Here is a 17500-nt window from a genome sequence, read left to right on the forward strand (position 1 = left end):
TCACAGAGCAGGTACTGTTTGGGTGGTGGGTCATTCTCAGCACTGCAGTAACACTGATGTGGTGGTGGTGGTGTGTTAGTGTGTGTTGTGCTGGTCTGAGTGGATCAGACGCAGCAGTGCTGCTGGAGTTTTTAAACACTGTGTCCACTCACTGTCCACTCTAATAGACTCTCCTACCTCATCGGTCCACCTTGTAGATGTAAAGTCAGAGACGACAGCTCATCTGCTGCTGCACAGTTTGTGTTGGTCGTCCTCTAGTCCTTCATCAGCGGTCACAGGACGCTGCCCACAGGACGCTGGGTGTTTTTGGTTGGTGGACTATTCTCAGTCCAGCAGCGACTGGAGCAATTTGGACATTGATGTGGCGACTGAGTGGCACCACTTATATACATAAATGTTCTTTAATCTATAATCCGATAAATAAAACAGCGCACATATTTGTTTTAACGGCACAAACGGAGAAGATTTGGTTTAGCTGCTGATCAGGGATCAGGGGCTGAGTGATGCCAACCACTCTGTAGCACAAACGAATGGCATCATTTTGGGGCGATTTGGACGTTCACGGGGCGCTGAGTGACATCGCAGGTCATAAAACACAATGTTTAATCTCTCAGAAGTGGTGACACCACAAACGATGATTCCTACGGCACAGATGAACCAAGATCAGCACTTTTATTCCATTTCTGACCACACGGGGCAGGGGTCTTCATGGAGGTCTGCTCTGTGAGGGTCCATGGGGGTCCTGACCACTGAAGAACAGGGTAACAGAGTATCAGAGAAACAGATGGACTACAGTCTGTAACTGTAGAACTACATATGGTGTGTGGAGCTGATACAAGGGACAACGAGTGGAGACAGAAGGAGGCGGAAGACACTTTAATGAGAAAATGACTTAGAAAAAGTCAAAATGTCTCAAAATAAGTTCTGCAGTCCTGTAATAAGAACTATCAGTCATACTGACTAGATGTGAGATGTTTCCACTTGATGAAGTCATTCTGCATTACAGTGAGACTGGGGATATATATGTATAGACACCATATACACACTGTATACGGGCAGCGTTCAGCTTCCCTTCCACATTTAGTTTATGTTTATTTACAGCTCACGTTAAGTGACGTTGGCAGCACCTTCATGAAGACGTGGACGAGGTCTGACACACTTAGTTCTAGTCACAGCATCACGAGCTTGTAGCGCCGTTTCTAAACTAAAGAAGAAAAATTTGGACACCAAACATGCACGACATGAGGACCACCTCCTCGTTTCTACACTCACTGTCCACCTTATCAGCTCCACTTACTGTATAGCTGCACTCTGTAGTTCTACAGTTACAGACTGTAGTCCATCTGTTTCTCTGATACTCTGTTACCCTGTTCTTCAGTGGTCAGGACCCCCATGGACCCTCACAGAGCAGGTGCTATTTGGGTGGTGGGTCATTCTCAGCGCTGCAGTAACACTGACGTGGTGATGGTGTGTTGGAGTGTGTTGCGCTGGTTTGAGTGGATCAGACACAGCAGCGCTGCTGATGAAGGACTAGAGGATGACCAACACAAACTGCGCAGCAGCAGATGAGCTGTCGTCTCTGACTTTACATCTACAAGGTGGACCGACAAGGTAGGAGTGTCTAACAGAGTGGACAGTGAGTGGACACAGTGTTTAAAGGCCTAACATTGTGGTATGTGAATGTACATGAGGGTGCGATCTCCCTCACCTGGTACTCGCTGGGCCAGAAGGTGCTGACGGCCAGCTCCACCTGGTGCCACTCCTGGCCATTCGATCCAGAAATGTTCCACACGGAATTGCCCTGCGGCCCGCCGTTCACCCGGACGTACACGTTGAGCCCCCCGGGGCTGTGGCCGTCGCGGCTGTATAGGAAGTAGCTGAACTGCACGCAGTGCGTGTCGTTTTCGCTCAGCGGACGCAGCAGCAGCTGAGCACGCTGACCCGACCCGTGCTGAGAAGAGTTGACCAGCATATAGGAGCCTGCAGAAAAAGAAAGAGAGAGAGGGTCAGATTGAGCAGCTCCTGCCCGTACAGCGGATAATTAATCAGCGCAGGGCTCTTTGCATATCAAGTACTGGCGGGTTCCCTTATGGAACAGAAAGACAGAGCCAGACAAAGACGGACGGTGTGCAACCAGAAGGGTCCTGCCTCGCGGTGAAAGCGCGCCTCATATTTCTTTCCCTTCTCGTTTCTCCTTCAGGTAAAGATGCAGACAGAGTCATCGTCCACAGCTCAGAGGTTCTTTTTAAAACAGGGCCTAATAGGCACAGGGCCGAGCCCAAAACGGCAGCCCTGAACTTCCCCGTCTCTGACGGTACTAAGGTGAGATAGCGCTTTATCTCCGAGGACTGTGTTTTTGACAGGTTCGGGTCCGCAAAGCCCACTGAGCCGGCAGAAAATTCACATTCTGACATATTCCGTCTGCAGAATGAACCCCGCTCTCGTCCTGCCACCGCGAGAGAGACAGGAATAGACAACAAGCACAAAGTTCTGACCAAAGTTACTCAAGCTCAAACGGTTCAAAGAGAAACCTAAATGGTCTCCAGGGGCTGCATTACTCTGTATTTCTGTCTCAAGTTGGAGAGAAATTCCACTCATTTCTTTAACGGTTCCTGCATAATTAAACAAATGGGACGTAAACAGAGTCTTTCAGATAGACCATAATCCACAATCCATATTTTTAATTACGCTGACTCACACATCTATTATATGGTTCTGTTATAAAACATCAGATTACAAAACGGTACATATATAGGGGTTTCCGATAAATTGGCCACACTGTATAAATGCAACACCTTTAAACAGGAACTTCTTTACAGTGGTGGTGATGGGAACCAGGCGTCGCCATGACTACAACACAGATACAGACACTTTATTCACCATCCAGAACCACCAGAGAACCTACACGAGTCTTCTGGAATGTCGATGATGGAAAATAGTGGAAAATCTGGAATAATAAGTTTTCTTTAGGGACTATTTTGCCGCACAGCGCCTGCATGATGTGTATCACTCCACTAAGGATAAATTTAAATGCCAAAATCCTCATATTGACGGAGAATGTGTATTTGCATTTGGTTCTATATGGACCTAAGGGTTCTTGTACTGTTACAAGACTAACATCGTAACAATAGAAGAACCCTTTTAGTGCTGTAGAGAACCATTTTTTAAAAAAACGATTCCATGTAGAACCATTTATAACACATTCTCCATCAGTCTGAAGAACAGTTTCCCCATGCATAGAACCTTAAAAGAACGCAAATGGTTTTATTTAGATCTCATGGCTCTATACAGAACCAGTGCCTTTACTAGAGAACCCTTGAAGAACTATCTGGTGCTTATTATCGGCTCCCCCATCTCTACTTCATGCGTCAGTAAACCAGCGTTGTAGGTGTTTCTGATAAAACGGCCAAGTTGGACAGACATAATAAACTGGAAGCTCAGTTCATATTAAAGGGGAAGTCTATCCAAAATGATCAAATTCAGCTAAGCACCTCGCCTCCGACGGAGGTGCTGGAGTAGTCTCTAGAGTCCCGTTTTCCGGTTTAAAGACCCCCTTCTGATGATGTATCTTGAAGGTAGAGGTAGATTTTGAAGGACTACAAGTGCTTTGTGGTGGGTAATTAGAAGCTGGTTGAATTATTCCTTTGATGAAGTTTAATGACCGGTCTGGTACTATATCACTAATCCTAGCTAGCTGTATTTATTGGCCTCTGAAGGCGGCTCAGGAAGTAAGGATTGGTTTAAACCACTGGGATCGCCAATTAATGCATGCTGGGCATCCTGAAAATCCTGAATACTGTCAAACCGATGAGGCTGAGGGATACAAAACTGGATCCTACGTAGCACAGCAATCCAAATTTAGGTCAAATTGGCCCTTAAAGTCAGAAATAATTCCTCCTCACAGCTCCGAGCGGACAGAGCCAAAGGACTGTCCTTTCCCTGACGAAAGCCAAAGTCCTGAACTCAGTGGCTGTAAATAGATGGCTGTGGTGTTGGAACAGGGCAGAGGGCAGCGTGGGTAATGTAGTTTATAGAGGTGTAATCAGTGCGGCAATGACAGCCACAGCTCTCCTTCATTAATCATACTGACATAGTTATTAAAGTTTTAATGTCTGCCAGGAAGGTAAGTGGACACACACACACCTATAAAGGCTTTGGTCCAGCTGCTGCTGACCTTTCCCTCTGTCTCAGTGGCAGGTAAAGTGATTAAGATCCATCCGCCTTAGGGAGGATCCATCCTCTAGCCCGTCTCTCCGCCGGAGGTGGGTGATGTGATGATATGTTGGCATTATTGTGATGAATTCAGGGCCCAGGTGACCTGAGTGACCGTGTGCAATCTAACGCAGTGCTGCAGTGGCCACTGCATTACTACATAAACCCCGACAGAGCCGGTACTGTTTGGGTGGTGGGTCGTTCTCTGCACTGCAGTAACACTGACGGAATTTAGCGTCGTCTCGTCTTCAGAGTCGGACCAAATCGGCTGTCGGTCAGATGTGGTCTTAACAGCGTCCGTTTTCTGTTTGTGGCAAAGTGAGAAGTAAAAACGTTCAGATGGCTCGAGCGTCTCCTACAGCGGTCAGAGTCGTTGCTTAGCAACAGCGCCTCAGTAGAGTGATACAGTGCTTGTGAAAAACCTGTGATGTTATGATGAAATAACAGCAGTTAGAACGCCTCTCAACCAATCAGCTCGCGTGGCCGGAACTCCCTGCTGTATAACAATTCATAAATTGTTATTAGAATTCATTATTATCTCAAAGTGAAGGCTGATAAAAAGGTTTGGCTGGTGATTTTTAACCCTTTAATTATTGTGTGAAGTATCTGATTTTTAGCATATCACCCACCCTTTACTCTCCACCCGTCTCTGTGGCTCTCTCCACTCTTCACTCCATCTCTTTCCTTTTCAACACAGTTTGACACCCCCCTAAAGGACAGATCACTACCTGGAAATAACACCAACATCTAACTCAACAGGCGGTGCCTGGGAGCAGAATTAAAGGCATGAGGTGCATCAAAACTACAGAAAGCCCTGTCCTAAATTTAGCTGGAGACAGTGAAGGGCAATGCTCTGAGATCCGTGTGTCAAGCGATAAATGAAGGGGAGCTGAGAACAGGTGGCATCTCTTAACCTTAAAAATTGAGGCCTGAGCGTTGGTGGGCGGGGAATTGGCGAACGCCGAGTCCAAGCTGTTGCAACTTTCATGAGGGATTTGCCTGCTTAGACGCCATTTCTAATCAAATGTAGAACATTTATGAAGCGCTTCTGAGCTCGAGAGTCCGTCGGCCGCACCGCGAGATTATTCATGAGGGGAGGAAGACATATGGCGGCAAGGCAGCTATGAAGCGAAGCGGATGGCAGGCGCGTTTCCCAAGGTGACCTGCATCCTGACGCGTGAGCTGAAAAGCAGTGTGGAGTGAGTCGGGTGTGTTTGGGAGGTAAATATGTTGGGAAACAAACTCTCTCCGACAGCGAACTGTAAGAGGGGGAGATATACAGGCGTCCACGAGGTTCCAAGGGCAAAATAACAGCGCTTTCCTTTAAGAAGAAGGGATGACAGCTACTGGGAAAAGCACTGCAGGTAGACTCGGGTTGAGCTCAGTGTTTGGAGAGAATTTATTCATTTACTTGTTTATTTTTTGCGTAGACTCCTGCAAGAGTCCTCGGTCGAATTTTGATACCTACTGAATTGAATTTTCATCCCTATTGCAACAAAATGCCACTGAAATGGGCAGTGGCACAGCCAGAGGGTGGATAGGCTGGCACTGGCTACCACTAATATCTGGGACGACACCTTACTTTCTATCACGTAACTGGCTGATTGCTTCTACCCACTCATTTAGGAGAAACCAGTTCAGTAGGTACTTGCATGGAAGGCCCAGTCCCAATGCTGTCTTGGTGGCTATCTAGCTAAATTTTCCATTCACCATTTAAGGTGGGATGGGACAATTCAAACAACAAGCTGAGGCAACTGTACGTGTTCTAGCTGCTGCACCTTTTAAGGTGGAAAGGGAAAATTCAAACAAGAAGCTAAGGTGCCTGAATGTAGTCTTAACTGCTGCAACCTTTTAAGGTGGAACTAGAAAATTTGAACAAGAAGCTAAGGTGCCTGAATGTAATCTTAACTGCTGCAACTTATTAAGGTGGAAAGGGAAAATTCGAATATGAAGCTGAAGTGCCTGAATGCAGTCTTAACTACTGCAGCTTTTTAAGGTGGAACGGGAAAGAATCAAACAAGAAGCTGGGGCACCTGAATGTAGTTTTAACAGCTGCAGCTTTTTAAGGCGGAACAGTAAAATTCAAGCAAGACGCTGGTGAAAAAGCTTCATTGAGAGTTGAAACGCATGAAAATGGATGAGGAGGCTGCTCCTGCTGGACAGGTGGAAATCATTCATTTATTTTTGCTGTTCCACAGAATCAGTAGGTGAGTATTTTGCTCCTGAAGCAGCACTGAAGGGAGGGCAATCGTTCTGCTGTTGAGTTCAAATATCAACACTCATCCTCCAGAATCGTATAGTGTGCCTTTAAGGACGTCAAGGTTGGAGTAATGTCCTCTGTGCTTCTATAGTGTTACTCATTGATCTGAAATCAATCATATCACTTTTTTCACTTAAAGAGGAAGAAATGAGAAGTGAAACAGGCCTTCATCCTGAATTTTTGATATGTACACACAGTTTGTGAGTTTGGGGTAAAATCGCGCTGGCCAGCTCATTTATGCAGCCCAAGAACCGCCACGGAAAATCCCGTCAAGGAGCGGACAGGCAAAGGGCATCATCACAGCGCCTGTATGTTAACTGTCTGGTTAGCATGCATGATCAGTCTAGTGGAAAACACTTCAGAGTTGCACCATAAAGGCAAAGGAGAGAAAACAGCAGAGGGGAAACACAAAAGGGAGGGATGAAAGAGGTGACTTAAATCAAAAATCAATCTGACCGCCTTTATGCAGATCATGGCTGGAAAGGGCTTCTGTGGGCAGTGCTGGAATGGCTCAATAGTCCCTGCTGGCATTCAAAGCATTGGAGCAGCTGGGCGATCAAAATGGCACATATTTTACAACTTCAGAGCCGTCCACTACAGTATCAATAGTAACCAGACATCCACCTTTAAACGCTCCTCACAGAAAGTTCCTCCATGAAATGATCATGACTTCACTGAGAGTTTAGAGAAGATCTTGGGCTTAAAACATGTTTGAAGGTGGAGAGATAAATGCAGGACATTGAAAGCCGATTAGTCCAGATTTTCCACTATTCTCCGTCATCAACACTCCATATAAACTCAGAAGACTCGTGTAGGTTCTCTGGTGGTTCTGGATGGTAAATAAAGTGTCTATATCTGTGTTGTAGTCATGGCGACGCCTGGTTCCCATCACCACCACTGTAAAGACATCAGAACCATTTCACACCAAACCACCTCTGACTTTGTTTATATTTTAACCTTGAAAAATCTGTGGAAATCCCCTTTAAAGATGATGCCTATACGCTGTGAGGCCAATTTATCGGAAACACCTGCATACACTATATTACCAAAAGTATTCGCTCGTCTGGCTTCACATACATATGAACTTGGGTGACATCCCATTCTTACTCCATAGGCTTTAATATGATGTCGGCCCACCCTTTGCAGCTATAACAGCTTCAACTCTTCTGGGAAGGCTTTCCACAAGGGTTAGGAGTGTGTTTATGGGAATTTCTGACCGTTCTTCCAGAAGCACATCTGTGAGGTCAGACACTGATGTTGGATGAGAAGGCCTGGCTCACAGTCTCCGCTCTAATTCATCCCAAAGGTGTTCTATGGGGTTGAGGTCAGGACTCTGTGCAGGCCAGTCAAGTTCTTCCACACCAAACTGGCTCATCCACGTCTTTATTGACCTGCTTTGTGCACTGGTGCGCAGTCATGTTGGAACAGGAAGGGGCCGTCCCCAAACTGTTCCCACAAAGTTGGGAGCATGAAATTGTCCAAAATCTCTTGGTGCTGAAGCTTTAAGAGTTCCTTTCACTGGAACTAAGGGGCCGAGCCCAACTCCTGAAAAATACCCCCACACCATGATCCCCCCTCCACCAAACTTTACACTCGGCACAATGCAGTCAGACAAATACCGTCACCTGGCAACTGCCAAACCCAGACTCGTCCATCGTGGCCGACCACTTCATGGCTGAGCTGCTGACGTTCCCAATCGCTTCCACTTTGTTATAATCCCACTGACAGTGGACTGTGGAATATTTAGTAGTGAGGAAATTTCACGACTGGACTTGCTGCACAGGTGGCGTCCGATCACGGCACCACGCTGGAATTCACTGAGCTCCTGAGAGCGACCCATTCTTTCACTAATGTCTGTAGAAGCAGTCTGCAGGCCGAGGGGCTCGGCTTTATACACCTGTGGCCATGGAAGTGACTGGAACACCTGAATTCAATGATCTGGATGGGTGAGTGAAAACCTTTAGCAGTTTAGGATATATTATATATATGTACCTTTTCATGACTTCACACTTTATAACAGAATAGGTGTGTGTGTGTGTGTGTGTGTGTGTGTGTGTGTGTGTGTGAATATAATTTAAAAATATAATTGCAATGGATTATGGTACTATTATGATCCCTGACTGTAATGAAGACGTACCATTGAGGGATCCACCGCCTTGACAAGAAAGGAACCGCCTCAGTTAAGTATCTTTTTTCTGAGAGTGTACAAAAGAAAGTTTTATCCATCAAACTGGTAATCTGTAAATATATATTTGATTGGAAATATTTCATACAAATATCCTAAACCACTAGAAAAACCATCAGAATTCCTGGAAGCAGAACTTCGTAGGTGTTTCTACCATGCAGCGAGCAGAGTTCTGCTCAGACAGCGCTGACCAGTCATAGTGCTCAAATTAGACACGAGGTAGTGGCTCTCCTGGAGGAGCCAAGTACATTTCTCAGAAAACATTGATTTCTCTCTCCCATCTTCCCATCTTCCCACCTCCCTCCTACACACACACGCACACTCCTACATGCACACACACACACACACACACAGGCCTGCAGGTCCTGTGGCTCTTGCAACTGTCTATTGATGGGTGTGAGCTCCAGAGTCACTAACCAGAATCAGAGAAGACAAGAGAAGAGAAGAATAGTAGTAAGAAGAGAAGAGAAGAGAAGAAAAGAGAAGAGAAGAAAAGAAAAGAGAAGTAGTGAGGAAAGCTGAGAAGAGAAGAGAAGGGAAGAATAGTAGTGAGGAAAGCTGAGAATAGAAGAGAAGGGAAGAATAGTAGTGAGGAAAGCTGAGAATAGAAGAGAAGGGAAGAATAGTAGTGAGGAAAGCTGAGAAGAGAAGAGAAGAGAAGGGAAGAATAGTAGTGAGGAAAGCTGAGAATAGAAGAGAAGAGAAGAGAAGAGAAGAGAAGAGAAGAGAAGAGAAGAGAAGAGAAGAGAAGAGAAGAGAAGGGAAGAATAGTAGTGAGGAAAGCTGAGAAGAATAGTAGTGAGGAAAGCTGAGAAGAGAAGAAAAGAGAAGGGAAGAATAGTAGTGAGGAAAGCTGAGAAGAGAAGAAAAGAGAAGGGAAGAATAGTAGTGAGGAAAGCTGAGAAGAGAAGAAAAGAGAAGGGAAGAATAGTAGTGAGGAAAGCTGAGAATAGAAGAGAAGAGAAGAGAAGAGAAGAGAAGAGAAGAGAAGAGAAGGGAAGAATAGTAGTGAGGAAAGCTGAGAAGAATAGTAGTGAGGAAAGCTGAGAAGAGAAGAAAAGAGAAGAGAAGGGAAGAATAGTAGTGAGGAAAGCTGAGAAGAATAGTAGTGAGGAAAGCTGAGAAGAGAAGAAAAGAGAAGGGAAGAATAGTAGTGAGGAAAGCTGAGAAGAGAAGAGAAGAGAAGAGAAGGGAAGAATAGTAGTGAGGAAAGCTGAGAAGAGAAGAAAAGAGAAGAGAAGGGAAGAATAGTAGTGAGGAAAGCTGAGAATAGAAGAGAAGAGAAGAGAAGAGAAGGGAAGAATAGTAGTGAGGAAAGCTGAGAAGAATAGTAGTGAGGAAAGCTGAGAAGAGAAGAAAAGAGAAGGGAAGAATAGTAGTGAGGAAAGCTGAGAAGAGAAGAAAAGAGAAGGGAAGAATAGTAGTGAGGAAAGCTGAGAATAGAAGAGAAGAGAAGGGAAGAATAGTAGTGAGGAAAGCTGAGAATAGAAGAGAAGAGAAGAGAAGAGAAGAGAAGGGAAGAATAGTAGTGAGGAAAGCTGAGAAGAATAGTAGTGAGGAAAGCTGAGAAGAGAAGAAAAGAGAAGGGAAGAATAGTAGTGAGGAAAGCTGAGAAGAGAAGAAAAGAGAAGGGAAGAATAGTAGTGAGGAAAGCTGAGAATAGAAGAGAAGAGAAGGGAAGAATAGTAGTGAGGAAAGCTGAGAATAGAAGAGAAGAGAAGAGAAGAGAAGGGAAGAATAGTAGTGAGGAAAGCTGAGAAGAATAGTAGTGAGGAAAGCTGAGAAGAGAAGAAAAGAGAAGAGAAGGGAAGAATAGTAGTGAGGAAAGCTGAGAAGAGAAGAAAAGAGAAGAGAAGGGAAGAATAGTAGTGAGGAAAGCTGAGAATAGAAGAAAAGAGAAGAGAAGGGAAGAATAGTAGTGAGGAAAGCTGAGAAGAGAAGAGAAGAGAAGAGAAGAGAAGAGAAGAGAAGAGAAGAGAAGAGAAGGGAAGAATAGTAGTGAGGAAAGCTGAGAAGAGAAGAGAAGAGAAGAGAAGAGAAGGGAAGAATAGTAGTGAGGAAAGCTGAGAAGAATAGTAGTGAGGAAAGCTGAGAAGAGAAGAAAAGAGAAGGGAAGAATAGTAGTGAGGAAAGCTGAGAAGAGAAGAAAAGAGAAGAGAAGGGAAGAATAGTAGTGAGGAAAGCTGTGAAGAGAAGAGAAGAGAAGAGAAGAGAAGAGAAGGGAAGAATAGTAGTGAGGAAAGCTGAGAAGAATAGTAGTGAGGAAAGCTGAGAAGAGAAGAGAAGAGAAGAGAAGGGAAGAATAGTAGTGAGGAAAGCTGAGAATAGAAGAGAAGAGATGAGAAGAGAAGAGAAGAGTAGAGAAGAGCAGAGCTCAGTCTGCACATGCACATTAACATTAGTAGTCCAAAAGACTAACTCTACGTACTGTTACAGTACAGTCCAAGAGAACATGGAGAACCTGCTTAGATACTGAAGAGGATGCAACTAATTAACAGCAAGAACTCCATGAGATCATCTCAAGTCTCAGTCAGCCAGGCCTCGGTAAGTTCTGCATTACTTCTGCACAAGAAGTTCCATGTGGAACTGAGAGAAACCAGGCTGATGATGCTGCTTGAGACAACATAACAGACTGAACAAAAAAAACTGGTGAACTGGTTCACCTACAGTGTTTTTCCAGTGAAGACATAAAAACTGAACTACCAGGTATAGAATTATGAAGACATTAAAGTTATCTTCTAATTTAGCTTCTTCAGAGACGCCTTGATGCAGCTGGTGTCTCTCAAGCAGCTTGATGAGGAGCCACTGGGGATGCTTTTCCAGCAGGACTGAAATGTGTTGCATTCAGTTCTTTACAGGTTTTAACCAAACCCACTATTTAGATTTGACCTAGAGACAAATTTCCTTTTCTAGCCTTTTAAACTGCGTTCACATTACAAGCCCTATCGCTCAAATCCGACCTCTCTGACTCGACGGTTCACCCTCGTTTAGGTCAGTGACTCTAATCCGTCATTAATGTGATGAACCGGCTCCTGAACTGACCCTCATGAGCTCCTCCTACTCAGTGACGTCACGTGACTGAATCACTGCATCATCAGCACAAACTAACGAGCAGAACGAGCTTCGCTGAGAAGATCATTAACTCTGATCAGCTCTCAGCTTCATTATTAGAGCCAGACGGAGGAGAAAAGGGTGAGATGAGCTGCTTTTCCACCGTTTACAGGCTTTAACGTCTGTTACGCGCTGTTGCCATGGTAACACTGAACGATGGCCGGGAATCGAACCCAGACCCTTCTTGCTGTGAGGTGACAGCACCACCCACTGAGCCGCCCTAGTAAAAAAAACACGATTTAAAAAAAAAATGATATGATGTTACATTTATCCCCATATATGTATGATATGATATATATGTATCTAGAACCTTCAGAGCATTTCAGAATGATTTAGTTAAACTGGCTTGGACTTAACCTACACTTATAAAACAGATGGTTCTTCATTTGCATGCGTGATGGTTCCTTGCATTAGGAAATGGTTCTTCAGACTGACGGATAATGTGTTGTATATGGTTTCATACAGAACCTTTTAAAAATGCAGCATCAAACGATTCGTCTATTGCATGCAAGTTTGACATTGTCGCCATAGCAGAACCCTTTTTGGTGCTAGGGTTCTATATAGAACCATATACAACTTTTTTTTTTTTACATATACAACGATTTTACCATGCAAAGAACCATTTAAGCAAACAAATGGTTCTATATAGAAACACTCTGCTTATTAAAGACCACTACGATGTTTGTACCTCACACTTATTCGGTTAATACCTAGAACTTGGGGTACCTTAAAAGAACTTGCTACCAGAGCTTTACATCCAATCCCAAACTTTTAGCTGATACTGCGTATTTATACAGATGAATATACAATCCTGCTGAAAACTGCTGGCGGTCAAGGTTAATAAGGATGTCCGCCAGTCAACACCGGGCGCCGGGGCTGATCCATTCCGATGATATATCAGAGGGAGCGGGTCAAAGAGATTACGGCAGCGCGGAGATCATTAATAATACGGCTGTTCGATCCTGACGGGAAAGACTTCCATATGTTCCTGATGAATGAAAGAGAATAAGAGAGAAAACCACTGTGAAGAGACAGAGAGAGGGAGCGAGAGAGAGAGAGAGAGAGAGAGACTGAACGAATGATGAAGAGCACCCAAGCCAGGACAACTCAGCTAAAAATACTTGGTGCAGAAATATTCCCCATAAATCCATAAAGGCTGATAAGGCCCCATCTATTTCCGCCGTGCCCCGCCAAGGACGGGGGAACATGCATTAGGAGATTAGGACCAACCCCGCCGCCATGACTTCCTATCACACCACAAAGAGAGAGAGCTGCAGTCACAACACACGACTTTATCGTGCTCACAGCAGAGCGAGGGAGCGAAAAAACGGATGGAAAAGTACGAGCAGCCCAGCTTTATCTCCTTATTTTCTCCTTAAACCTTTATTTCAGCTCCTCTGTCATTAGCAGACGGACGGGTCTCTGCGCTCACCTTCACCGGCTACCTTTCAAACGCCCGGCGGCGGGGTCAAGAGCGCCGAGATGCATTTTAATCGATGTTTTGAATCAATGCTTTTTCCTTCTTTTATGGATGCTGGTGAGCAGTCTGGCAGCCTTTCCTCCAGTAATTGCACCAGCTCGCGTGTCAAATCGGCCTTGATTAATATATGCATGTCAGTCTATTCTCATTTTCTCGCTCTCTCTCCCTCCAACGGAGACTCACAGAAGGACGCCCCGCCGTTTAAAACGGGACGCTCGCTTTGTTCCGCCATTTCAGCGGGTTTTGTTTATTTATGCCTTTGCCCTGAACTAAATGAGCTTACCTCATTTGGTAGTTGAAGGGCATCTGTGGGTCGACGGGAATCGGGGAGAAAAAGAAAGAAAGAAATAAACTGAAGCCCAAAAAAAAAAAAAGTTCAGCTCTGCTGCCTCTCCTCCGTTTCCCCTTTCTTTTATACACTCAGTCCATTTCTCTGTACCTCTCTCTCCTTTTCTTTCTGTTCTCCCCGATCTGTGGCGTGTCGTTGCGGCTCTGCGGCTCTGCTCGGCCTTTATTGGATCCAAGGGCCCGTGCAAATGCTGCTGTTTACAAAGGGACGTGGTGCTCGGGCTGAGCGTCTGGGGAAATGCGCAAAGCAACGCCAGCTGCTCATAAATACGGCACCGAAACCAACAAACAACGGCAGCCACGTCCCCGAGCGGCAGGGCTTAAATGGGGGCTCGCCGGGGGAGGCCGCGCAATGAGGCTCAACCCAGACGGACCCACCACACAAGACCAGAAGGCATTAGCGGTGCGGTGTCAGTGTGCAGAGCAGACCTGGGAGTATTAGGGAGACGATTAGTCCTGTGGTGTGACTGTGTGTCAGAACTCCTGAGACTATCAGGGAGGGTGTTTAGCGTTGTGATGTACATGGTATCACGTAGACTACGGACCGCATACGAACAAATTAAAAATATTAGTAAAAATATTAGTAATATTAAACCCAGAGGCTATTTGTGAGACGAATAGTCCTGTGGTGTGACTGTGTTTAAGAACTCTTGGGAGTAGACTCACTCTACCAAAATGACCACAGAGCGCCACAGGAGGTCATTCTTACCTGTGGCCATCAAACTCTATAACTCCGCCCCCAGTGTGTGATTCACAAACTCAATACCAAACAGTTCATATGTGCAATAATAACAACTGTGTGTGCAAAAACTCAGAGACACTAACTTAATTTAAATAATTTAAATAATTGTAACTGCTTTATACCAGATGTTTCATATTACTATCACAATCACCGCCACCTTATTATATTCATAAGTACTTAAATCCTGCGTACATACTGTAAATTTCTCTATATTGTCTTAAATTATTAGTAAAGTGTTTATTTTTACATAAGTGGCTGCAACTGTAACAACTGCAATTTCCCCCTGGGATCAATAAAGGAGTCTGAATCTGAATTTGAATAAGGGAGGGTATTAGTGTTGTGATATCTGTGGTACGGACGGCATACAAACCAATTGTATTGAAAATATTAGTTTTGTCATATCACCATGATCAGAAACCCAGAGACTAATAGTGAGACAATCAGTCCTGTGGTGTGACTATGTTCCAGAACCCCTGAGAAAATCAGGGAGAGTATTAGTGTCGTGATATCTGTGGTACTATGTAGAGTACAGGCCGCATACCAACTAAATGGAAATATTACTCTTGCCCTATCCTAGTGGTCAGAAGCCCAGAGACTATTGTGAGGCATTCCGTCCTGTGGTGTGACTGTGTTTAAGAACTCTTGGGAGTATAAGGGAGGGTATTAGTGTTGTGATATCTGTGGGGCTATGGATCACATACAAACGAATTTAAAAATTAGTCCTGTGGTATCACCACAATCAGAAGCCCAGAGAGCATTAAGTCCTGTGGTGTTACTATGTGTTACTGTGGTGTTTCCTATGTGTCAGAACTTCTTAGAGTATCAGAGAGTGTTAGTGTTGTGATACTATGGTACTATGTAGGCTATGGACTGCATACAAATGAATGAAAAATATTAGTCCTGTGGTATCACCATGAACAGAATACCAGGGAGAATTTTAGTCCTGTGGTGTGACTCCTCAGATCTCCTGAGAGTATCAGTGAGGGCATTAGTGTTGAGATATCTGTAAGCTACTGACCACATACAAATTAACTGAGAATATTCGTCATATGGTGTCACCGCGATCAGAGGCTCTGAGAGTATCGTTGAGACTATTAGTCCTGTGGTGTGACTGTGTTCAGAATTCCTGAGAAGATCTGTGGTACTGCATAGCCTGCAGACTGCATACAAACAAATTGAGAATCTAAGTCCTGCAGTGCCACCACGGTCCCTGAGAGTATTAATGAGCCTATTAGTCCTGTGGCGTGACTGCTCGGATCTATCAGAGGACATCAGGCAGAGCGTGGCATCAGTACGTACAGACTATACAGGAAATCAGTGAATCAGTCCTCTCAAGTTCTCGGTCAGTTCTTCTTCCCAGCACGGCGATGGTCATTTTAAGCATTTTTCTCAGGTTACTGGTCAATCATCAACAACAGCCCTAAATGTTATCGTTTTTTTGTTTGTTTGTTTGCTTTCTTAAAGAAATACAGGCTGATTCAAAAAGATTCATCTGATTTCAAAATGATTTCCCTGGTACATCATCACAGATCAGTGCAGTGAGCTGTAAACGGTTTAAATGAGCATTACGTTTATTTCTCTTCTCTTTCCTCTCATTTCTCTCTCTCTCTCTCTATCCTCTCATTTCTCTCTCTCTCTCTCTCTCTCTCTTTCTCTTGCTCTCTCTCTCTTTCTCTATCCTCTCATTTCTCTCTCTCTCTCTCTCTCTCTCTCTCTCTCTCTCTCTCTCTCTCTTTCTCTTGCTCTCTCTCTCTTTCTCTATCCTCTCATTTCTCTCTCTCTCTCTCTCTCTATCCTCTCATTTCTTTCTCTCTCTCTCTCTCTCTCTCTCTTTCTCTTGCTCTCTCTCTCTTTCTCTATCCTCTCATTTCTCTCTCTCTCTCTCTCTCTATCCTCTCATTTCTTTCTCTCTCTCTTTCTCTATCCTCTCATTTCTCTCTCTCTCTCTCTCTATCCTCTCATTTCTTTCTCTCTCTCTTCTCTTGCTCTCTCTCTCTTTCTCTATCCTCTCATTTCTCTCTCTCTCTCTCTTTCCTCTCATTTCTCTCTCTCTCTTTCTCTATCCTCTCATTTCTCTTTCTCTCTTCCTCTACACTCTCATTTCTTTCTCTCTCTTCTCTTGCTCTCTCTTTCTCTATCCTCTTATTTCTCTCTCTCTCTTTCTCTATCCTCTCATTTCTCTTTCTCTCTTCCTCTACACTCTCATTTCTTTCTCTCTCTTCTCTTGCTCTCTCTTTCTCTATCCTCTTATTTCTCTCTCTCTCTTTCTCTTTGCTCTCATTTCTCTCTCTCTCTCTATCCTCTCATTTCTTTCTCTCTCTCTTCTCTTGCTCTCTCTCTCTCTTTCTCTATCCTCTCATTTCTCTCTCTCTCTTTCTCTATCCTCTCATTTCTCTCTCTCTCTTTCTCTTTCCTCTCATTTCTCTCTCTCTTTCTCTTTCCTCTCATTTCTCTCTCTCTCTTTCTCTTTCCTCTCATTTCTCTCTCTCTCTTTCTCTATCCTCTCATTTCTCTTTCTCTCTTCCTCTATACTCTCATTTCTTTCTCTCTCTTCTCTTGCTCTCTCTCTTTCTCTATCCTCTCATTTCTCTCTCTCTCTCTCTCTCTCTCTCTCTCTCTCTCTCTCTCAAATTCCATGTTTTGTTGGTTTTCTCAGTGAAAAGAAGTTAACACCTCCTCTACTGAGAACACACTAAATTTTTGCTTAAGCCACTTTAGATGTTTTTTAATTATTTATTTCAATAAAAATATTATTTTTAAATTATTTTATTAGTAGTAATAAAAAATTTAGTAAAAATTGTATGTTAATAATAAGTTAAACTATGTAGTTTGGCCAAAAGCGCACAAATGTTGGTATACACTCTTTAAAAAGACGGTTCTTCAAGGGTTCTTAAGTAAAGCCAATGGTTCTATATAGAAACAAACACTCAAAGAAACATCAGTATGCTTAAAGGGTTCTTTGCACAGTGAAACGGTTCTTCGGATTGATGCCGAACGTGCTGCATATGGTTTTATATAGAACCTTTTTGAAAAAGACACCAAAGTATTCTTCTGCTGTTACAAGTTCGACATCACAACAATAGAAGAACCCTTTTTGGTGCTACACAGAACCGTTTTCAAAAAAGGTTCTACGTAGAACCATATAAAGCACATTCTGCATCA

General features: G+C 44.0%; 1 protein-coding gene across 5 annotated transcripts in view; it reads right to left on the minus strand.

Annotated features, from left to right (window-relative positions):
- Positions 1–17500, minus strand: part of ptprua (protein tyrosine phosphatase receptor type Ua) — a 430978-nt gene that overhangs the window by 243014 nt on the left and 170464 nt on the right. For all 5 annotated transcript variants that reach the window (XM_037540130.1, XM_037540149.1, XM_037540134.1 and 2 more), the window contains exon 3: positions 1709–1980. In XM_037540130.1, coding sequence (XP_037396027.1) covers positions 1709–1980 — 272 coding nt within the window. The remainder of the gene's footprint in view (positions 1–1708; positions 1981–17500) is intronic.

This window comes from Pygocentrus nattereri, chromosome 1 (genome assembly GCF_015220715.1).
Source record: "Pygocentrus nattereri isolate fPygNat1 chromosome 1, fPygNat1.pri, whole genome shotgun sequence".
NCBI classification, from domain to species: Eukaryota; Metazoa; Chordata; class Actinopteri; order Characiformes; family Serrasalmidae; genus Pygocentrus; species Pygocentrus nattereri.